Here is a 24,741-nt window from a genome sequence, read left to right as displayed (position 1 = left end):
ATCTAAGGGCCAGATGTAGCAAACGTTTGCGAGTCGCAAACGGGCCGATTCGCTATTTGCGACAGTGCAAAATCGGAAATGGGATGCAAAAAGCCCATTTCCAATTCGCAGAAAGCGATGGGACCCGTTTGCGACTCGCATCCGTTCCGACCCCATTTTGCGACCCGCAAATACCAAGTCGCAATTTGCGAGTCGCAAACCTTATGCAATTGCAACTCGCAAATTGCGACTAGTCGCAAAAAGCCCAGTTTGCATGTCCCATTTACCACTAACTCAGAGCAGGTGGTAACCATTACCAAAGTATAAAAGGAGACCCAGAAGGCATCTGGGTTACTCAAGATGGCGGAGATATACCTGATAGCAGTGAGGAGGAGAGTCCACGCAGCCCAGCAGAGGAGGAGGAGGGGCCACAGACAGGAGAAGATATATAGAACAAGGCAGACTCTTTTTCAGCAAACTGAGGAAAATATCTATGACAAATACCGCATTAGCAGCGCAGCCATCCTAGAATTAATAGATTTACTCAAACCACAGCTAGAACACCAGACTCTGCGTGGCTGCGCCATCCCTACGCATGTGCAAGTGCTATGCTCACTGCACCTCTTGGCCTCAGGGAGCTATCAGGGGGTCATTGCTGTTGCAGGTGGGGTATCCCAAAGTGCAGTGTCAAGGTTCCTCAGGGCCTTCCTAGATGCCTTAGTCACGCACATGTCTCACTTCATATACTTACCAAGGAATGAGGCAGAAATGAACAGCACCAAGCTGGACTTTTACCGCATTGCCCACTTTCCCCATGTCATAGGGTGTGTAGATGGGACACACATTCAAATATGCCCCCCTGCAAATCTGGAACACATTTTCCGCAACAGAAAGTGTACCCACTCACTCAATATTCAGGTTGTTTGTGACGCCCATTATGTCATCACGGACATTGTAGCTAAGTTTCCAGGCAGTACCCATGACTCCTACATTAGGCATAGTGGGATACATCAACGCCTGGAACGTGGGGAATTCGGAGACGGTTACCTCCTAGGTAGAGCCACAGACACTTGCAGACATACACACAGGTCACTGTGCACGACAATCTGGACTTCCTAACAGTGTACTTTTGTGCCCACCAGGTGACAGTGCATATGCTCTCAGGCCTTGGATCATGACTCTGTTTTTAACACCCAGCAATGATTCAGAGAGGCAATACAACAGTGCACATAAGAGGACCAGGAACCTCATCGAGCGCACCTTCGGACTCCTGAAGGCAAGATTCAGATGCCTCCACCGCAGTGGAGGTGCCCTCCAATATACCCCCATTACCTCATTCAAAATTGTGGTCGCATGCGCCATCCTCCACAACATAGCCACCCGACGTGGGCTACCTCTCACCCCTGCAGACCCAGATCCTGATGATGAAGAGCAAGAACAACCACATCTCCATCATGGGGATAGGAGTATAGCTAATCAAGGCAGACTGAGACGGGAACACATCGCAACACAATATTTTGGACGGTACGTGTCAACTCCCACCATACTCACCTATTAACCAAAAACTCCATTTGTTAAGTGGAACAAAAATAACTGTTTTATTAGTGCATTGATTAAACTATTCACAAGTAAAGATTGTCCATGGGCAGGAAAATGCTAACCAGGCATGTGGCACATTAACGTCATGTGCTACATTTTATGGTCCAGGGTGATCTCTAGGACCTTCTGCCCCTCCTGCCAGCCTGGCTGGTCCCTGGTGCTTCCGTGGTGCTGTGCCTGCCACTCCTGAGCACCCTGCTGTCAGTGACAGAGACACTGGTCACTGTTGAGCCCTCCTCACTATCCTGGGGTGTTTCCCCTGTGGCCCTCGACATTTCCCGTGTCTCCATCATTTCTATGATGTGGGTCAGACGTCCCAGGCCCCTAGCCACATCCCCAGCGAAATGGCCCATCTCCACTTGCAGCCCAACTGTCCTCCTCGACAGGCCTGTGGTGTTCATGGCTAGCCTGCCGATGGATGTGGCCATCCTGTCCAGTCTGTGCATGAGCTGCCGATCCCTGCGCCGCCCAGCCTCGGCCTGGGCCAGTAGTCCTCCCGCCAGTTCCCTCATGGCAAGGGCAAGGTCCCCAGTGTTACTGCAGATCATGTCCATCCGTGTGTTGAGGTGCTGCATGCTGGCATTGTTGTTGCGCACAAAGCGGTGCAGCACACCACTAATTCTCCCCAATATTCTATTCTGTAGGCGCTGACCACGCAGCAGATGTGCCTCACTGGTGGTGGGAGGAAGTAGCCCGGATGCAGACTGCAGCCCTGATGGAATGGACCGGCGACGCCTGCGCAGCGGTGGCTGCCCTGTGCTTCCACCTCTCTCATCCCTGCCTGTTGCTGGGGCAGCCTCCTGTGGAATTGTTGCAGCAGGTGTGGCTACTGCAGGGATGCTGCTGACCGTGCAGGTGGGGGTACTGGGGGGTCCTGGGGTGTCCTCATGGGCCTGGCTGCTTAGAGGGTTGGTGGTGTCTTGCTGGAGACCTGTGGGACATGGGGAACAGACTGTCAGTGTCTACTATCTATTGCACACTTCCTAATAAACATTTGCCTATGAACTGCCTACTAGACTACATTTCCCATAATGCATCATTCTGGCATTTGCTACCCTGAACTGGAGCTATCTTGGTTGTGCATGCCCCTGTGTACATGGTGGGTGGGGGTATGGCATTGATAGGGGTACAGGCATATCACATGGTACTCACCGGTTGATGTGCTGGGCTCTGAGGTGTCCAGGTCCCCAAATCCAGACACTGCCTCCTGCTCCAAGGTTTCTTCCACCCTTTCTTCCAGGGGTGTGGGTGGTGGCACAGACGATGGTCCCCCTCCTGTGCCTCTCATCTCCTGGAGCCTTTCAGCCACCCTCTCCTTGGTCCGGGAGCGGAGGTCATACCACCTCTTCTTGATGTCGTCGATGGTCCTACGGCTCACCCCCAGGGAATTGATCTTGTCCTGGATGTCCTGCCACAGCTGTTTTTTTGTGGCCTCAGGAACATTGAGGGTTGCTCTCCCAAACAAGTCATCATAGTGCTGACAGCATTCCTCTGTCAGCACCTCCAGCTCCCTCTCAGAAAATTTGAGCTTCCTCTTTCTTGGGGTTCCCTCCATGACAGCTGCTGTTTGTCCTGTGTGAAATTCGGCAGTTATAAAAGGGTGTGGTCCTGCCTCCTCCCAGGTGTATTTGTAAACTTCCTGGCTGTGATGTCATCATCATGTGCCAGGAAGTGTTTCCAGAGTGTTCTGGTGTGGTTTCTGGAGTGTTCTGCTGCACCTGTAAGCAATTTGCAAGGTAATCGCAATTTGCGACACCTACTCGCTAATTGCGAGTTCGTTTTTTGCACACTCGCAAAAAGCGACCTCGCAATCTGCGGACTCGCACACTGCGTTGCGAGTCCGGGTGCGATTCGCTATTTCAGAACGTTTTTTTTCCTTGCATTACAAATTGCGACTCGCATTTTGCGAGTCGCATCAACTCGCAAAATGCGAGTCGCAATTTTTTGTTTTGCTACATCTGGCCCTTAGTGCCATACAGGTACATAAGAAATTTGAAACAGCTTTGCAACTATTCACCAATAAGTAATGCAGATAGGCACTTTGGGATTTTATTCTGACAGGGTAAGGATGTATGTAGACAAAAGTTTGAGGTGCATTTAGTTTTCACTCCTATCTTATGTTTATGTGTCGGGCATTGGTTATTTTTTATGGTAGTTCTTACTGATATTATTTGTAGAAGAATAATCCATAAGTTCTAAGTCATCATAAACTGCCAACGCTTGTATATGCCTCTTTCAGGAATTCAGGGCGGGGCGTCTGTATATAACCTGTAAAAACAATAGATTCTGTGACAGCTTGAAAATAGTAAGCTCTAGACTGGCACTTAAGTGAACCAGACTTAATTTGTAGAACTAAAATTTAAATTGAAAGTAACATTGAGAGGACTATCCCATTGTGTTTTTGGCTCACTTAACAGATTCCTGTGATATAATACTAGCTGAGGAAGACTGGGGTCTGCCAGTTGTAATTGATGTTCCAGTTGGGAAAGAAAATATAATAGGAGCCTTTTCGTCTCTAGAGTGCCAGAAACTTGAGTAATCCTACAAAATAGACATTACAGTTGGATCCAGTACTATACAAGAGTCAACCAGGTTGGAACAAAAAGCGGTTTGACAAGCAATCACTTAGCACGATGAACCACAGATTCAGTGACAATTCTCTATGTGGCCAGAGGCCCAGAGGGGTTTGAAACTAAATCTATATCGATTTGAATATTAGAGAATAATTGTGCCATGCCAACCTACCAATAAAATAAAAACTAATTTTTCCTGTTTTGAAACCCAACGGATTAGTTTTGAACTATCGAAACCTGAACCAACGCTACAAAACATATGCAGTTTAAAATGTCAATAGTACAGGTTTAATGACAAAACATATGCACAAAAATATGAAAGCACCGTAAATGTGACAAATAGATGTGTTATGCAAAGTATTGCAGCTGAGACACAATACTTAATTGCATTGCATTCACATTGGGAGGGGCACGGTATGCATTGCCTCAGTTACCTCAGGAGTAGAAGAACAGCCCTGGGTTCACACATACGCCCTATATTTGCTGCAAGAAAAGTGTAGTGCCATATATGATGGCTGAGCTGTTCATAGCATAGTTGATGACTGTAGAAAACATTTTACAGCATGTGGATAGAGTTGCCAGAATTCTTGCCTAGGCGTAATTCAAAATGTATTTTTAAAAATAAAAAAATTACGTTCTTTAATTTTATTTTCAAATACAATAAATTCTGAAGTAATCAAAAAGGGCTTGCTATTAAGTTCATTGGAAAGTCTGATACACTTTAACCTTCCCATACAAATTACAAGCTCAAATTGGCTTTTTACTTTTTGGTCGAACCTATCTTCCACGACATGCAGGAACTGTTAAAACAATTGATTACCCCCACCTCTACAAAGAAGGGTTTGCATACGTGAAACAAGTGTAATTTGAAGATTTGAATAGTTTTAAGACAGAAAAGGTTAAACTACAGAGTGTACAATATACGTGAGACTATTCTTATATACTACAAATCACGCTGCAGTGCAAACTGCTATAATTAACGTGATACCCTGAGGCAGGGCAAATAACTCATCATAGTGACTCTCATTCTCTCTGTAGAAACAGCTGCCAAAATTGGCATTCCTAATTCTAGAGCTCTATATTTTACCTGGATGTAGTGAAATGTGTTCAGATCTCTAGGAGGAGTAAGACCCAACATTGAGGACACAAGTTTCCTCACTATCAGTAGGTTCTCGCACAAACACCATATGTAAAACTGCCAAGTGAATATACTGTGATCTGTACAGACAGATCAGCAGACTGTGTTGCTTAGTGCTTCTGCAACAGCTGAGGTAGTTTTTAAACAAATACATTTGAAGGTGCTGTGAGAGTCTACTGTTCAAATTAAAGAACTAAGGGTCATATGTACGAAGACATTTTCCCATAAGGACAGAATGGGTAAAACCCTTTGCTACGTCTTGCCCTAAATGCGCTAAGTTTGGCCTTACAAAGACAAACGCTTCAGTCCCCAAACTGGTACCTTCTGATCCAACTTTCTGTGTTCAATGTTATAACGTGAACTTGAGAAAGTGTGTCCACTGCTTACAAAGAATCCCAAGAGAAAATGGTATAAGTGCTCAGTACTTGCTACTGATGGCTGCTTTTGAAAGTCAGCTTTCACTGATTAAAGTACAGCATACACTGGTACAGCAGAGTGAGAGAATCCGCTCACGTGGACAATCTACTGTTGATGTGCAGTGTGGGTACACAGAGTAGTAATACCTAGGCCACAAGCTAAATCAACCTATAAAAATGGCCCCAGCAATAAACGCATCTCATAATAAAACATCCCTGCCTTCAGGTTTCCTATTGAAGTATATTTACCTTCTGGGACAAGATAGCACCTGAAGTAAAAATGCCGGGAGTGGGTGACAAACCAAATTATTCAGCTGATTTGGTTTAAATAAGGCAGCTCGTGAAGAAATAGACTAAGCTCATGTTGGAATCCGTTACTCGGCATATGTGGTGTGAACCTTATTTGTAACCAATAAATGGCAAAGGGAATCCAGCATTATGTACAGTATGAAAACACATACCTGTTAACTAAACCTTGATAAGTTACACTGCCTACACCTATTCCACTCACAAAACAGCTAACGTTTGGTTAACTTATGGAAACAATTTATGTCAATCATATCAGTCTACTGCCATCAGTAAATACTTATCGTTAGTGGTAGAATTGTGTGAAATGTAATTATGTTGAAGGCTGGGTTGTTTTGCTCCCAGAGACTGTTGTCAAAAGCGGAACTCTATGGGGAATGTTTGAAGAAACTACCAGAGATGACTTTACTAGATTTGTTTGGAGTTGTAGGTGAGTGGATTGCAGCATGTCGAAAGCAAGGCCTGATGCATTGTTGAATAGTACAGTAATGGGATTTTGAACAATTGGGCCAACTTTGGTGAGAATGGAGGTGTGGGGGAATTCCAGCATCTTTTCTAAACCTTATGATTTATGTCTAATCGCACTCAGAGTCTGTGAAGTCACATGAACACATTTCTTGTGAGGTGGAAGTTTCATCTTGATCGATGCAGCGTTTTGTACAGAGGATCATACCATACCGTCACATGTTTAGACTAGGGGTCCATTTCAACTTTATTGAAAATATTTCCTGATTTCGACAGTTTTTTTCAGTATTTAATATTTATATCACATGCTACTTCCCCTAAGCATTGCATCACTTCCGGTGTACAACTCTGACTGTCTCTTGGCACGAGTACTGGATGCCCTGGTGCTGCCTAATGCCTCACTTTTTTCAATACATTGATCACATTTTTTTCATCTTCCATTTCACCCGTTTCCCTTCCATCTCAGGTGCCTTTTTCCTGTGACTGCAGACTCTCATGCCATTTGTCTGTATTCCTGGCATTCATTTACACCATAAAATAAAACTCTCTTCTTCATTACTTGTAACAACATTCAGCCCTCTGTCTTCTGCCTAACACCTACTGAAACTCACTCCACCTCACCTACTACTTTGCATGATCTCAGTAAATGCACTAGTCCCTATCAAATGGGCAAATGCAACAGTTCTTTTCTAGAACGTCCTACTTTCTAGAACTACTACTACTGCTATCCCCTTGTTCTCACCTTTTCAAGGGGCTGGAAAGTTCAGGTTGAATTTCCTTATGGATCCTTGAAGGCCTTGTACTTCAGACTCCTTATCCATATCGTTGTTAAAATCCATCTATGAGGGGAAAATTTGAGTAGAGAAAACATTATAATGTTTTTATCTCTGGTCCTCTTGGGGCCAATTCACAAAGCCTTTTTTGTTGTAAATGTAACACCTATAATCATTTGCAGTCACTACGTGTATGAAGTATGTGGAAGTTACAGACCTGCTTTTCACATGCTGGCATTTGTACAGTACCTTGACACACATAACATTAACGTTTATGCATATTCAACACAATATATGTATAAAACAAGCACAAATTATTTCCACATTGGTTTGTACAATAGATGTTCTTAGGGAAGAGCCTAGCATCTTGGCCTCAGGGTGTCTGCATGCTTTGTATTCGAGATCCTTTTGCATGCTGAGATCGCGTGAATGTATTGTTATTTGGAATGCTGATGTGTTGTGCTTTGAGTTAAAGGTATTTACCAGTGTTTGGGCATGCCATCCTGGTAAAACCTAATCAATATACTTCATAATGGGTCTGGCAGCTATATATATATTGTAATCTGAATGAGTAACTATCAATAACCGGGTTATTTTTGACTGGGGTGTTCAAAGAGCCATCATATAGATAAATAGAACAAGCTTGTTGTCTATGCTTTCCTTCACTCTCAGTGTCTATGATGTCACTTAGAAAATTCCGTATTATTGATAGCTCCTTGTTTATAATTTTATGTTGCATGTCAGCACCATCTGTTAGCTTATCTTGTGCAGCAGATGCGAAGGTGAACAGTTTGTCATAGGAAAGTCACACAAATAATACCATTCCTCACCCAGTCTTACCACCCTCAGCAACTCTGCCCCCAAATATTAAAACTAATAATACTATGCATCCTGCTATCCCCACTGCCCCACTGCCCCACTCCGGAACACCATCCTCCATCCCAAAAAATAATCTGAAATTCAGTCACTCTCCCGAACTACTCTAACCAGTACCTGCCATTTCCTGCCCATATATATATATATATATATATATATGTGGTCTCCTGCCACCCCCTCACCATCCTCTATTGCATTGAGAGTGGAGAGCTGATGCCACACCAGTGGCCATGTCCACATGGAGTTATCCTCTTCAATCAGCTGCAGGTCTGACTAGGCCAGCGGATGGCAGGAGTAATATTGGTTGGCTGCTTGCAACCAATTTTCTTCCTCCTCTTAGATGGGTAGATCGCAATACTGAGATTGTTTTTGGAGGGGTTCCAAGTGACAATAAATAAACAATGAATGTAAATCTTGAGTTTCCTTTGAGTTCACCTGGAACCCATGTAGTGGAAAACTCCATGTTGTTGGAGCTACCCATCTACAATTGTGTATTTTGTCTCCCCTCCACAAAGCATTTTACACTGTGCACCTGATATTATGAATCAGTTGGACAGGGGAAGAGAAGTCATAAGGAAGCTATGCGCAACATGGCCTCATCTTCTTCGGCCCCCTCCACCAAACTGAAGGTTTAAAAAAACACTAAAAAAGGAGTTATGTAGAATAATACAACTTGTCATTGTTCATTACTATGTAGTCTTCAACACTAGCTTCAACAAAGAGTCCAAAAAGTGAGCAAAGACATACCATACAAGTGTGTGTTAAACTGATATATTAACCTTTGGCTATTCACATAAGTTTGGAAATGCATTCATTATACATGAGCTACTTTCACTGTAAAAAGTGTGTTTTAGAGTTCACTAATAGCTGCAGTTTTCCCAAGGTGTATGTAGGAAATTAGGCCACTGTGGCATGCACTGATGGAAATTATGCTTTTCCTGATGAGGTGGAATGAAATTTGTGTGGCAAGTTCTAACCATGTCCTGTGTAAAGAACAGTAGAGGTTAGGAAAGTAGGCGTAAGTCACTGAAGTCCATACCCAACATACCATCAGAAGCATACATTGCAAAACAATAAATATATGCATGAATTGTCACACTTACTGCTGTAAGGCACTACAATTCCATGTTAGTTGAATAATTGTGCTTAATACAAGTGGTAGTTAACTATAAGTGCCCAGAGAGACAGTATTACTCTCATGCTTTGCCATTGGTATCCCATACCCCTACTCTTATAAACTCTTACTCTTGCCTATATTTCTAAAAACGACAACAAAATATTTATTCTAGACTTTTTGTTCTTCGGACGTTCACTAGCATTTGCTTTTTAGGTGTATTCCTTTTTTTCTTTTTCAGCACTGTTTAAATTTAAAATTTAATGAGTTCAGCAAATTACTTTAACTAATTAGCTCAATCTTTTTATTGATGTTAAAGATTGCAATGATATGCCTGTAGGCACAGAACACACCAGTTCTGTAAGTGCAACTAAACTGTCCGCAAAGTGTCAACAAGAGGACCTCACCAATACTCTAATCCTAATTGGGTCAACAGATACCTATTCAAACCATTAGAGTGTTGCCACTTGGAGTTCCAGATATTTTTCTTTTTCTTCGTGCAACACCTTGCCTTATGTATTGATTCTTCTGCTATGGTACAGCGTTCCATGGCCCTTGACCATTCTCTTGAGTTGTTGAAGGTTCTTAACCCACAACAAAATTATGTACAATATTCCTGAAGTATACTGCAGAAACCTTGAAAACTAGCCTTGTACTGTGTTGTTTTTCACATATATTTTCAAGAACTCGAATATCAGAATCAGTCTATCATTTTAGAACTGGGTGAGCCAAATTTGAGGAATATGTTTCATTATGTCACATTCATCTGTTTAAACCATTGTATAGCGTGCTGATATCTTGTGCCTGAGTGTACTTTATAAAATTGCAAAAATAAAACTAAATTCTACAGATTTCGTTTCCTTTCATTTGACATTGTGTTACTTTTTCCAGGTTGACAAACTTGCTGCGGAATTGGATCAGAGTCGCGACTTAAGCCGTATTATAATACATATTGACATGGATGCATTTTATGCAGCTGTAGAAATGAGAGATAACCCTGAACTCCACAATAAACCTATGGCTGTGGGCTCTATGAGTATGTTGGTAAGTGACTAGAGTGTATGGTTTCTCTAAACTTAGAGGTCTTGTGGACATTTTAACTGGTTATGACCAATTTAAATTTTGGTTGGTTTCTCAGGTTTCGTGATGTGTAATATAAATTATAAACTGTTGTCTAATTCTGTTGTGGAAGTTACGGACTTGGGGTTGAAAGCAGTATTTATACCCAAAACATTACACTATGAGAATGATCTTGCAAGTTCTCATCAAAGAAGATTTTGCAGCTAGACCAGAGCTGAATTGGTGCCATATACTATACCGTTTTCACTAGCTCTGTGATGGCATAATGTCAGGCTAATTTATTTAATTGTGTTAATTTTATAAGATATGGATTTATATAGTACTAAATATGCCACTTCAGAGCACTTCACTGCAATTTTTTAAACATAAGAAAGTATTAAATATCTCTCAAAGGAGACATTTATTTTCTGATGTGAGGGGATCCATATGGAAAAGAAATACTCAAATAACCCAAATTACATTTGAGAAGTTACATTATGAAGCCATGTTAGAGCAAGCACCTGTGCAGCAAGAGGAGACTATCCCTTAGACACAGAAAAGGAGTTGTATTGATTAGTGAAGTGCTTCAGGTTAAGGAACTGAACGATAAATGGATAATACATGTAACCTATGCTTCCTTAGAGAGACCTGGCTTTGTGAGTCATCTAACCCAGATACAATTGTGGCAATTCAGCAACGATTTTAAATCCTACATCCAAACCGTGTTGTTTGCTGAGGGGGAGGAATTGCATTTATCTTTATAGAACAGGGTGGCTGTCCAGTCTCTTCGTTTTTGAGACTTTCTGTGCCCTGAAGCTCTAATTTGATCTTGTCAGCCCATCCACATTGGCACATTTACCTATATGATGACCTATCTAATCATGCTTTCTGAGGAAAAACTAATTGAAATCTCAGTGGGGGTTTCTCTTACAGTATCTCAAAAGTACTTATTGTAGGTGACTTTGACTTTAACATTCCCAGCATTTTAGAAATCCTTGAGCTGTTTGAAATAGTTAAGGTGGCAACAAGGTAGGACATTTGACCAGATGTGTGCACCAATGGATCCAATTATTTCAGACAAATTCAATCTCTAGAAGGTCAGATCGCATTAAGGTCTCCTTCTTAGTGACAAACACTACGGAAATCTGTTATAGTTCAATGACTAACATGCATCTTTGAACTTTGAAAGATGACTCTCTCTGCTACTCAAGAGTCACTTGTCACTAGTTTCAAGCAGACTGAAATGTACGGTGATATAAATGTGGTTCCCTACACTTGTTATTGATGCCCTCACAATGTATTTATGCATGAGGGTTTGCTTATGCGTGTGCATTGAAAAATATCTAACCATCTAACACCTACGTAAACTATAAGGAAAGCATTTCTCATTCTTCACTTGGAACACAAATTACATATTTCTTATTCTAGTGTCAACATCAGTGCTACACAGCTCACTCAAGAAGCTATGAAAACCTATTTACTAACAAATGGAGCACATCTGCATTTCAAAAGAACATTCCTCTTTTCCGCTTAATCAGCTGTTAAAATTTGTGATTTGAGGCCGACCCTAGCAAATGTACTTTTTCATGTATAGCATTCAAATCATTTATTCAGGGGAAAACACCGTCAGAAGTCTACATAATAGCCTTCATTTGCTTATCTTAATTGCCCTACAAAAACCACCTGATCTTTCTTTTCTACCATTTCTTGAACCTAAATGTGTGTCTGGTTTTTCTCTGATAGGCTCCCCTCTCCAAGTAGAAGGAGGGAGTGTTGCCAGCTATTTACAGAACGGCAACCTTGGCATTAGTACCATTCAAACTCGTGGAAAACATTGTTTTCCAGCAGCTCTCATTCCACCCGGAAAGCTCAAATGCTTTGTTCTCGTGGATCTTCTGATTTTGCCTACCTAAAGTTGTAAAAACCACCTTAGCAACTGAGGTGGATGAGCTGACATCTATCCTCGATGGTGGTGCTGCAACAGACATGATCTTTCTCGTTCTATCCACTGAGTGTAACACTGTTGACAACTGCATATTGACTTTGAGACTTGCTGATCTAGGAATGTCTGGTGTCTATACAAAATTGTTTTTATCCTGTCTGGCAGGGAACACCCGAGGTGTTGTTTCTAACTCCACTTGGTACTTAGAGTCTTCCAGTTCTGTGTGGGGTACTTTAGGCATCCTCCTTTTCTCCCAGACTGTTCAGTTTATGTGTGTACCAGCTGGCTTAGTTGATTATATCTTATGGCTGCTTCATGTTGTCCTACACTCATGATCCCCAATATAGCCATTAGACTCCAAGGTCTACTTCTAATCTGAGAGAATGGCTGCTATTTTTTTTTTACATTGAATGATAATGCTAATCAAACCAAGCTACTCATTCTCATCTGCATCCGGCATCACTGGAATGAAACAGAGTGTCCCCCAAATAAAAAATGTCTTGCCATTATTCTGCCTAATGAGTTCTCCTTCCGTGCAATTATTTATCTTAAGCATGTTTGCTTCACGTTTGGGAAAAGTTTTAAAATGTCTTCTGCATTAGCTTCAGGCAGCGATTGTGGCGATTGTGGCTTCTTGTATGGCCCATTCATTGATTGTCTAAGCAAATTGCTATAGTTTCAAAAACTTGCTGTCTGAATAATTAAACAGTTGAGGAAATTTGAACATGTCACTGCCGTTCGCGTAGGTGTGCACTGGCAGAAGATCTTTTTTCAGTCAATTCTTTTCATTAAAGTTATGTCTCGGCTTACGCATACACTTGTTTACATCAGCTGGTTGGTGAGGGCGTGTCATTTATTTTCATAAACATAACCATATGGATAACGAACATTCCCTTTCCCCAGGCCCCTGCGGAATAAACTGCGTAATCTAACCAGCATTTCTTGCACATGTATAAGCCTGATATAACTTTATAAATTGATCATTTGTAATAATGTTGAGGGGGTTTTCAGTTTAATCTTTCTTCCTCCTTACTAACATTGGGTCTCCACTGTCTTGTCCTTTGTTGTCTGTGTTGTCTTTTATGCAGTACCTGCTCTTTGCCCCTGTCTGGTGATTAGCAGCATTCTAAGATGTTTGGGTCATGTGAGGTTCCTTAACTACTCTGACAGGAAGTGTTTGACGGGTGACCATATCTTTCCAAAACTCCCACCTCTTGTTCTATATTCATGGGGATCTTTTCCATCCATGTGTTCCCAGCTGCAGTAAAATTGTAATCTGTGCTTCCTGGTTGTATCATTTCCCCACTGAGCAATGATAACCTGGTTTGCTCCACAAAGGGCTCCTGTGATTTGTTTTCCCTGCCTGAGTGCAGTAAGCACGCTTGCCTGCTCCATAGGCCCAATATTATGCATGCTGGGAACCTGGGAATTTGAACTTTGAAGATTGCAGGAGGGAACCAGTAAGCCCAAAGTCTCCTCAGCAATGGCACCATTTGCTGGGGTCTCTGTTTATTATCTCTTGGTGTAGTACCAATAGGTGGGAATTTTCATGAGGGTATCCATGACTTTTACGCTCTTGGTGGTCGATCTTGTTCTCCAGTAAATATCTCCCCATGTACTGCAGTAGATTTTCCCTAATTCTGCATCCATCCTTCCTGACTTGGTGATCTGTCAAGAGGGTGTGTGTGTGTACAAAAAGCTAGTACTTTTCAGGCAGGAAAATGTTTCCTTCTTTTGTAATTATCAATTTTTTCAAAACTTGTTAGTGGTCTATAGGTTTGGAGGTTTTTTGAGCTGTGCAGTACCCAGTATCTGATTTGTAGGCAATGTTTCTGCTTTAATTATACTGTAGTTGCATTTTATGTGCTACATAGATTTGACTCCCAAAGAGAGCAAAGGTGTCAGAGAAATTGCCTATCTGTTTCCGTTCTTTTTTACCTTCAATTGGCGTACTTGTCTTCTTTGCAGGCAGGGGCTAACGTCCAAGTTGTTCTTAATAGGGGTAAGCGTAGAAGGGAATTTCGTTAGTCCGTTTCTCACTGTAACTTTGTCTCATGCTGCCAGTGTTGTTTTAATCACTGGAGTAGGATAAAGGCCCAGGCCCACTGTTTCTTGGGTAGCCATAGACCTTTCCATAATGAGTACCTGCTGTAAGTTATTCGATGAAACACCAGTTTTTTTTTCGATTTGGTTCTACTCCATTTGGCCACGTATCTTACTTGCGCCACTTGACAATACTTAATTACATTAGGATGGCAATCCACCCCTTGTCCCGGTAGCACTGAGCTAGGTGTTTAGCCATTCTAGAGTTTTTCCCCAGCCCAGATAAACTTATCAACAGTGCCTTCTATTGGGCATGTACTGGAGGCTGTAGCAGGAGAGCCTGAAGTGTGTATATGATTTTTGGTAAAATGGCCATTTTGATAGCTGCTTTCCGTTCCAGCCATGAGAGACTTGTTTGGACGTCTTTTCTTGTTGTGCAGAGGAGATTGGAGTAGTCTGTGTGTGCTGTGATGGTTGACGGAGCTGACAGTTGCACTCCCAGGTATTATGATAGCCATTTCACACAAAGCTGAAGTGCCTCTGTATTTGTTGGTATTCATCTTTTGGGGGTTTTAATATTCCGTAATAGTGATTTTTTTTTTAGGTTTCGGTTAAACCCGTAGACCTCCTAATACTTTCATTCTTTCTGTCAAGGCCAGGAGAGAATGAGCTGAATTGATGAGCGAAACTAGAACATTGTCAGCGTAATACACAATTTATGTGTTAACTTTACAGTTTTTACCATGTTGATATTTCCATTGCTTGTTATCCTCTCTGCCATCATTTTTATATATAAAGCAATAGTAGGCAGGAGAATTAATCACTGATTTATGCCTCTCTAGAAGTATATTGGTTGTAGGTACGTGTTGTTGCCTCTAATTTTTATGCACAGGTAATTATATCAATAGGATACCCAGGTTAAAGTTTTGGGGCCGAAGCGGAATCCTTTTAAAGTTTCTTCTAAATAGGGCCAATGTACTTTATCAGAAGCTGCCTTTCCATTCATTGCTTACAGCAGTGCATTTTTAGTGGTTCTTTTGATGATGTTTATGTGGAGCTCTTTTTTATGGTATTGCTAAAGCCTCATCGCTGGAAACCCTGGATTGATCTGGGTCAGCCAAATCAGACATCGAGGACTAGCCTGCAGGTCAGTACTCCTGTAATTTGGCATCTACATTTAGTAGCGAAATTGGCCTAGTGAAGATTCAAAGGTTTTTCCCTGGTTTTGCTATTACTGAAATTAACATCTCCGGCATGGACTATGTTAGGGTTCCTGAAATCATGATAAGAGTTGTACAGGCCTGTTAAGGGTTCCTGAAATCATGATAAGAGTTGTACAGGCCTGTTAAGGGGATGGCTGTTGTATGGCACAGTGTTTTGTACATGAGAGGTGTGAAGCCATCTGAGCCCCCTGCTACTCTTGGAATTGCTTCTTCAACTGCTTGGTCTAGGGAATGGGTACTCGCTAACATTTTCCCAGGGGCTAAAACATTTAGGGCCTGATTCTAACTTTGGAGGACGGTGTTAAACCGTCCCAAAAGTGGCGGATATACCACCTACCGTATTACGAGTCCATTATATCCTATGGAACTCGTAATACGGTAGGTGGTATATCCGCCACTTTTGGGACGGTTTAACACCGTCCTCCAAAGTTAGAATCAGGCCCTTAGTCTGTGATGTCAGTGAGGGCTGCATTGATGCGAGCACAGTGACGGTCAGGCGAAGGTGAGTTCCTGGGAGGTGGGGTTAAACTAAGGTGGGTGTAGGGAATGCAAAGTATATACATCTAGTGGCTGATCTGCAGAATGTGAAACCAGAAAACCTGGGTTTAATCCTGGCTTCCTCACTTTACCAAACTGTGTGATTCCCAGTAATTGTTTTATTTCACTTTCCTGCCTTTTTCCTCAGTATCACATACAAGAGGTCCTTGAAATACATGACTTTAGGATGTGCGCTATAAAACCTTCTCCTGCTTTTGATTTAATAAACTATACTGTTGATTGTGTACAATACGAGCACAGGCCACCCAAATAGTGCCCATTACAAGTGACTTGCCTCTTAGTTCACCATTGGGTGTGTGGGGAGGGGTAAGCAATGTTTCTAAATTCATGTTTGAAAACTATCACTTTAAAAAAAAATACTTCTCAATGCACTGATATAATTAGTTGTACTAAGGTGAAACGATTCTGTGTGTTAATGAAATACAAATTTTGAATTTTGCAGAGACTTTATTTATACAGTTTTGCTGCAAGATGTCTATAAAAATTAAGGTCTTCCAAAAGTTAAGATTGCAGGACAACCTACAGTCTTCCTTTCATTAACTTAAGTTAAAACTGAAATAAAGTCTTGCCTGTTTATATAAAAGTTTTTAGAGTAGAGCCTGCAAGAGCATTCGCTAGCACATGCATTTTGCATGCTAGACTCTGTTGTTAACTAAAAAGGGCTTGGAGCCCCACCGTTGTTTACCATTTGTTTGCTTGCCTAGCACCCTTCTTTACAGCCTCTTAATTGATCTGTGGACCATAGACCAAGCACTGATTGATTCGACTTAATCAGTGCCGTCTGCAACTCCCACTATGATCAAGGTACTTCTTTTTTACTTCTACGGCCCTGCAAACAGAAGGGACATGATTAGCAAAAACGTGCCTAGAAGGGCAAACAAAAAAATATATATTTTTTTATATAGTTTTTTTTTCTTTTGCCAAATCTTCTTTTCTCTTTTTGCACTTTTGTTTTGTTTTTTCTCTTGTGCGCTGTTCTCAAAAGTTGACGATTATCTTGTTCTAAATATTGCAAAGTGACATTTTTTCTTTCCTATTTGTAATTTCCAAAATTATGCTTTGTGCAATACACCCTAATCTACTCCCCACCCCACTCCAATCTGCCCCACCCCAATCCAAAGCTATCTGACCCACTCCAATAAAAAACAATCTTCCCCACTTCAATCCAAAACGGTCTGCCCAGCTCCAATCCCAATCACACTGCCCTACTCCAATCTGCCCAACATCAGTCCAAAACAATCTGCCCCACTCATATCTAAAACAATCCACTCCAGTCTCCCCCCCACTTGAATCTAAAACAATGTTCCCCACTTTAGTCCAAAACAATCTGCCCCAGTTAAATCTGACCACTCCGGTTCAAAACAATCTGCCCACTCCGGTTCAAAACAATCTGCCTCATTCTAATCCAAAACAATCCGCACCACTCCATTCTGCCCCACTCCAATCCAAAACAATCTGCCCCACTCCAGTCTGCCCCACTTCAATCTTTCCCACTCCAATTCAAGACAATCTGCCCCACTCCAATCCCAAAAATCTGCCCTGCATCCATCCAAAATAAAACATCCCTCTCCAATCTAAAGCAGCCTGCCCCACACTCCAGTCTCCCCTTCTCCAATCCAAAACAATGTGCCCCTCTCCAATCCAAAATAATCTGCCCCACTCCACTCCAATCCAAAACAATCTGCCCCACCTCCAGTCCAAAACAATCTACCCCACTCCAATCCAAAAAATTTGCCCCACTCTAATCCAAAACAATGTTCCCCACCCCAATCCAAAACAATCTGCCCCACTCCAGTCTGCCTCACTCCAATTCAAAACAATCTGTCCCACTCCAGTCTACCCCACTTCGATCCAAAACAATCTGCCTCACTCTAATCTGCCCCCACGTCGATCCAAAACAGTCTGTTCCACTCCAATCTAAAGTAATCTACCCCACTCCAGTCCCAAATAGTCTGTCCCACTCCAGTCCAAAACAATCTGCCTCACTTCAGTCTGCCCCACTCCAGGCCAAATTAATCTGCCCCACTCCAGTCAAAACCATTCTGCCCCAATCCAGTCCAAAACAATCTGTCCCACTCCAAACCAAAAGTATGTGCCCCACTCCAATCTGTCCTACTCCAATCCAAAACAATTCACCCCACTCCAATCCAAAACAATCTGCTTCACTCCAGTCTGCCCTACTCAATCCAAAACAATCTACCCACTCCAATCCAAAGAAATATTCCCCACTCCAATCCAATCCACCCCACCTCAATCCCATTTGACCCTTCTTCAATTCACCACAATCCACCCCACTCCATCTCACCCCAATCCAATCTGCTGCAATCCTTCCCACAACCCACACCAGTCCTATCCACCCCACTCTAGTCGTCCTATCCACCCCACTCTAGTCCAGTGCATTCCACATCAATCTAACCCACTCAAATCAAGTCCAACCCAATCAAATCCATTCCATCCTTGAGGTGTGGAATTCCTATCGCCCTACACCCAGGGCATATTGGTTAGGGTCAAGGAACAACAAGTTTTCATGTTTATTTTGTCCTTGGGACAAGCAGGCCCAACCCCCTGCAGCACAAACCCTTTGGCTGCCAGTTCACAGTAGCACATTATGGAGCAGAGAAGGGAATTGCCTGCAGTTGAGGTAATACTTGTGTCCATACACTAATGCTGTTTGAGCTTGTATTTATGGTTCATTAATGCAAACCCTTTATTATTAGGGCGGGCGCTCTAAATACATGTTGTAAGCTTGGAATGCTTTAATGACAGTGGCTCCGAGTAAAAAAAGTGTACACCTTCGCAAAGTTTAAATATGTGGGGCTACATGTAATGCTCCCAGAAAGCTCTCTGATTAGATGCAAATATTTGCAGAACCTTGAAACCATGTTTGACAATTCTTTGCTTTTAAAATAAAATGTTCACTAAAAAATACAACCAGGAAAATGGTGTGAAATTTTAGGTACCATTTCTTTGAAGCAGCATCCAGTGAAATGTTTTGATGCATGCTAGTATTTCCACATAATATTCATAATGGAAAATCAGTGCAACCAGTTTCAGCAAGATTATAAGAAACATGAAAATAAACAAGCACTAAAACTCTTATGGAGCCCAACTCAGACACACACACTCTCAAACACCCACTCCAACACTTATGCGCCGACTCACAGACACTCACAGACCCACTCACAGACCCTCACTCACAGACCCACTCAGTGACTCATGCACCCACTCAGACATGCACACCCACTCACTGATCCGCTCAGACTCTTAAGCAGCTACTCATATGACCACTCAGACTCTCAGATACTTAACCAACTGCCCACTCAGCCTGTCACTTACCCACTCACAGACCCACACAGACACTCGTACACCCACTTCTAGACCCACTCTTACACCCAACACCTACTCAGAGACCCACACAGATACTCATGCACCCACTCACAGAGCCACTCAGTGATTCACGTACCCACTGACAGACCCACTCACCGACTGACGCACCCACTCAGACTCTTTCACACACTCACGCTCTCATTCACAAACCCACTCAGTGACTTTTGCACCCAGACCCTCTCACACTCCCAGACCCACTCAGAGTCATAAACCCACTCACAGATCCACTCAGATAGTCATACACCCACTCACAGACCCATTCCACGACTCACACACCCACTCACAGACCCACTCAGAGAGTCACTCAGACACTCATTCACCCATTCACAGACCCCATTAGACTTCCACTTAGCTATTCAGAAATGTATTGGGACATGGAGAGAGTGAAACAAAGACATATGAATAATAAGTTTGGTGTTGTGCATTGAATGTGTGCTTTTGGTTTGTGAATCCACCACTGAGTCATGACTCCAAAATCTTTGTTAAAAGAAATCAGATTTTGTTTGAAATTTAAATAGTGTTTGGGAAATCAGATGGCTCTAACAAGAACCTTTGTGTTTATTGTATGTATATGATTAATACACATATGAGTGGATGCAGAGTTTTAAGTTGCTTAGAAACACCCTGTTGCCTTTGTCTGTGAAGTGAACACCATCTCTTCTATATATCCCGTGCATTTCAAAGCACAGGTTTTTATTGTAGATAGAACCCATGTCTCTGAGGAATGCTGAAACCGTTTTGTTAACAGGTTTCCCGGCTTTGTCTATATGTGGACAAAATTCAGTTGACCACTTCTATTTCTGCTGCTGGCATATGTTAGAGAACATCAAGGCAGTGTGAGGGGAAAAGTTTCATTAACTGACCAAAGGTATCCTTCATTAGCATTTCTAGTCCTACCCCAGTCAGTGTGCTCAGGTCATTACCAGCACAGTGCACAATCATGAGGTCTGAATGTTGGTAATCCATAATGCTTTCAACCAAGCAATATCCACATTAGGCAAATCCAGGTCCCTGTCAGTGCCACTCTTTCCAGCATACTCAATAGCCAAAAAAACATAGATATGACCTACAATCAACACTATAACCATTTTGAAGCGAAGTAGCAGTAGCAGACAGGCGAAGGCTGCAGCTGAATGAAAAGGTTTTCAAAGTTTTAGGTGTTTAGAATGGAAGGCAGCAGCTGGTTTAAAACCACAAATTTCATTGGATGTTGTAAATACATTGGTAGATAAAATAGGTAGTGATTTAAAACATTATCTTAGTAGATCTGTGATTGGCTCTGATTATTTCACAAAGAAGTAATGCTATCTTGGATATGCTTACATTCTGAAACAGTCAACCACACCTAGGGCAGAACAATTATTTGAAGCTAGTATGCTGCTTACAGAAAGTGCTGTGAACTTTTGAACTACTGGTACAGTAAAGTGTTCTAAGGGATGTTGCTATGACAGCTGAGGTGAAGGAGTGTGGGGGAAGGGCAGCTAGTAAAAAAGCATAGTTAAAAACTTCAAATAAGAGTGGTTTTGGTACAGTAGCTATTGAAAAAAAATAATTTTCCAATTCACTATCTTCATTGTGGTTAAATGTACCTGAGAAATGACAGTAAGACAATGATAAATACATTTTCAAACCCCAGTGTGAAGTCATGACTCCATCGCTGTTACACGGGGTGCCTGGGCTGAGCACCTTGACTGAGTTGCGACATCAGTCGCATACAATACCAAATTGGGCTTCTTTCCAAAAATACAAGAAAGGGTTAACAGACACTAACCATTCAGATGTGGGGTAAGAAAAATAAAATATGAAACACACTTTCCCCTGCAGGAACTGTAACACCACCCCCTTTGTTACAGCGCCCCAGGGCATCCCAGCTAGTGGAGATGCCTGCCCCTCCGGCCACTGCCCCCACTTTTGGCGACAAGGCTGGAGGAGATAATTAGGAAAACAAGGAGGAGTCCCCCACCAGTCAGGACAGCCCCTAAGGTGCCCTGAGCTGAGGTGACCCCTGCCTTTAGAAATCCTCCATTTTAGTTTTGGAGGATTCCCCCAATAGGATTAAGGATGTGCCCCCCTCCCCACAGGGGGGAGGCACAAAGAGGGTGTAGCCACCCTCCAGGAGAGTAGCCATTGGCTACTGCCCTCCCAGACCTAAACACAACCCTAAATCTAGTATTTAGGGGCACCCAAGAACCCAGGAAATCATATTCCTGCAACCTGAACCAAAGAAGGACTGCTGACCTACAAGCCTGCAGAGATGACAGACAACGACAACTGCTTTGGCCCCAGCCCTACCGGCCTGCCTACTGCGTCAAAAACCTGCAACCAGTGACGCATCCAACAGGGACCAGCGACCTCTGAAACCTCAGAGGACTGCCCTGACCCCCAAGACCAAGAAGCTCCTGTGAGCAGCGGCTCTTCTCAACAACCTGCAACAAACTTGCAATTTCTCTTCAACTTCTAAAGAACTCCCTCTTCCCGCCGGAAGCGTGAGACTTCACACTCTGCACCTGACTCCCCCGGCTCCAGATCCAGAGAACCAACACCTCAGGGAGGACTCCCCGGCGACTGCGACCCTGTGAGTAGCCCGAGAAGACCCCCCTGGACCTCCACAGCGACGCTTGCAGAGAGAATCCAGAGGCTCCACCTGACCACGACTGCCTGTAACAAGGGACCCGACGCCTGGACCAAGCACTGTACCCGCAGCCCCCAGGACCTGAAGGAACTGAACCTCAGTGCAGGAGTGACCCACAGGCAACCCTCTGCCTAGCACTGGTGGTGGCTGGCCCGAGAAGCCCCCCCTGTGCCTGCCTGCACCGCTAGAGTGACCCCCGGGTCCATCCATGGTTTCCTATACAAAACCCGACGCCTGCTTTGCACACTGCACCCGGCCACCCCTGTGCCGCTGAGGGTGTGTTTTGTGTGCCTACTTGTGTCCCCCTCAGTACTCTACAAAACCCCCCTGGTCTGCCACCCGAGGACACGGGTACTTACCTGCTGGCAGACTGAACCGGAGCACCCCTGTTCTCCATAGGTGCCTCTGTGTTTTGGGCACCTCTTTGACCTCTGCACCTGACCGGCCCTGAGCTGCTGGTGTGGTAACTTTGGGGTTGCCTTGAACCCCCACCGGTGGGCTGCCTATGCCCGGGAACTAAGACTTGTAAGTGCTATACTTACCTGACAAACTAACCAATACTTACCTCCCCCAGGAACTGGTGATTTTTGCACTTTGTATACTTTTAAAATAGCTTATTGCCATTTTACCAAAAACTGTATATGTTATTGCTCTAATTCAAAGTTCCTAACTTACCTGTGTGGAGTACTTTGCATTTTATGTATTTACTTCAAATCTTGAACTTGTGGTTCTAAAAATAAATTAAGAAAATATATTTTTCTATATAAAAACCTATTGGCCTGGAGTTAGTCTTTGAGTGTGTGTTCCTCATTTATTGCCTGTGTGTGTACAACAAATGCTTAACACTACCCTCTGATAAGCCTACTGCTCGACCACACTACCACAAAATAGAGCATTAGAATTATCTAATTTTGCCACTATCTTACCTCTAAGGGGAACCCTTGGACTCTGTGCATTCTATTTCTTACTTTGAAATATTATATAGAGAACCAACTTCCTACATTCAGGAAAAGGGAGAAATGCTCCTCAGTTTAGATTAAATTGAGCCAGTCCTGCCCAGAGAATGGTGGCCACTATACGGTTGCCACTACATTGTTGCAAGAGAAAAGGGAGGCAGCTCCATTCCATCATAAACCTTTGTGATCTAAACCTGTGTATCTCCCTGCAGAAGATCACAATGCATTCTTTGCCTGAGGTATGAGCAGATTACCTAGGACAACCACTGGTTGTGCTCAGTGGACTTTTAGAACACCTACTTTCATTGGCCGTCATGAGAGAAAACAAGGGCGACCTATATGCACAGTGGCAAACCAATACTATTTGGAAAAGACGCACTGCTGCCCATTGGGTCTTTACAATGGTGCTGACCCAACTTTCTTTGCCAGAAGAAAGTCCTCTCTTACTTATATGTAGGTGCCTGCCTCATTCCAGTGGTGCTTATGGATGTCTCAGCCGCACAAACCCTAGAGACTACACAAATTTGGGTGCTCAGTGAACTACCCCAAATTCACTTTTTGTCTCTTCAAAGGAATTCAGTTCCTGGGTTGATTCTGGTCAAGTCCTGCTCTCCCCTAGGGAGGGTAATAGCCATCAGCCTGTGAGTGAGTGAGTGACTTCTTGACCAGGGAGACAGTGACAGTTGGTTTGGTTCAGAGGCTTTTGGTACACCAAACTTCCTAGCTCAGGGCGGTACCCCATACCAAGCTCCATGTGAGCACTTCTTGCAAATCATCAGATGGAGCAATGTAATCAGCTGTGGTAATATCAGGCAATGCTCATCCCAGGCCACCCATCTCTTTTTCTGACCATGCAAAGGTGAGATCATTTTGTTAACCTTTTGGTGGGGTTCCCCTTTCATCTGCATTCACCAATAATCCCTTAAAGTGTGGGTGGTAATATATAGCAGGGAAGTATCCATCTGTGCATTGGGGATCATGAGACATGTCCTTCCACATAGAATTTTTATAAACCTTTTTAGATGAGTTCCCTTCTGCCAGCCAGCCTTTGCCATGGTGCATCCTTTATTGCAGATGCAAAGAAGTATTAAAACCTGAGTTAGTAGTAGAAGAGAATTGTATTGCTTAATCTCCTTTGCAGATGACAGTTTGACATTTCTGAATGAATTGAGATTGATGATTTAAGGAAGACCGTGTATGGGACGTTTACTGTAAATGAACTTCTTGTAGAGAGACATGTGGCATGATTAGACATGACATGATTTTAGATTAATGTTATGTCAAGTGTAAGCTGACAGTCATGTCGTAAACTGTAACAAGATTGTATTAGAAGTGTATGCAGATGGTTATGTTATAAACAGTATCTAGAATTGTGAAGTATATACGTTTATATACAGGAATAGTGGAACTTGCCGGTCAGCTTAGTCAGTGTGGGGCCATTTGTAACAAGCCCTTATTTCAGGCTCATATTCCATGTTTACTGATGAAATTGTTAGAGAGCATTGATGAAAGTGTGTCAGGATTAATTAAATTATATTTATGTTTCTTTTTAAAGTCTACTTCTAATTATCTTGCAAGGAGGTTTGGGGTGCGTGCTGCAATGCCTGGATTTATTGCCAAGAAACTGTGTCCAGGTCTGACCATAGTTCCTCCAAACTTTGATAAGTATCGAGATGTGAGTAAACAAGTAAGTACTATCATT

The 24,741-nt window shown here is 42.8% G+C and overlaps 1 protein-coding gene across 1 annotated transcript in view; it reads left to right on the top strand.

Annotated features, from left to right (window-relative positions):
• POLK (DNA polymerase kappa) overlaps positions 1–24,741 on the top strand; it is a 505,299-nt gene that overhangs the window by 260,484 nt on the left and 220,074 nt on the right. Inside the window, exons 4-5 of the mRNA XM_069223734.1 lie at positions 10,131–10,283; positions 24,595–24,726. Of these exons, the coding sequence (XP_069079835.1) occupies positions 10,131–10,283; positions 24,595–24,726 (285 nt within the window). The remainder of the gene's footprint in view (positions 1–10,130; positions 10,284–24,594; positions 24,727–24,741) is intronic.

The sequence above is a fragment of the Pleurodeles waltl genome, chromosome 1_1, assembly GCF_031143425.1.
Source record: "Pleurodeles waltl isolate 20211129_DDA chromosome 1_1, aPleWal1.hap1.20221129, whole genome shotgun sequence".
In the NCBI taxonomy this organism is placed as follows: Eukaryota; Metazoa; Chordata; class Amphibia; order Caudata; family Salamandridae; genus Pleurodeles; species Pleurodeles waltl.
Note: the sequence above shows the minus strand (reverse complement) of the source record. Positions and strands in the feature narration are given on the sequence as shown.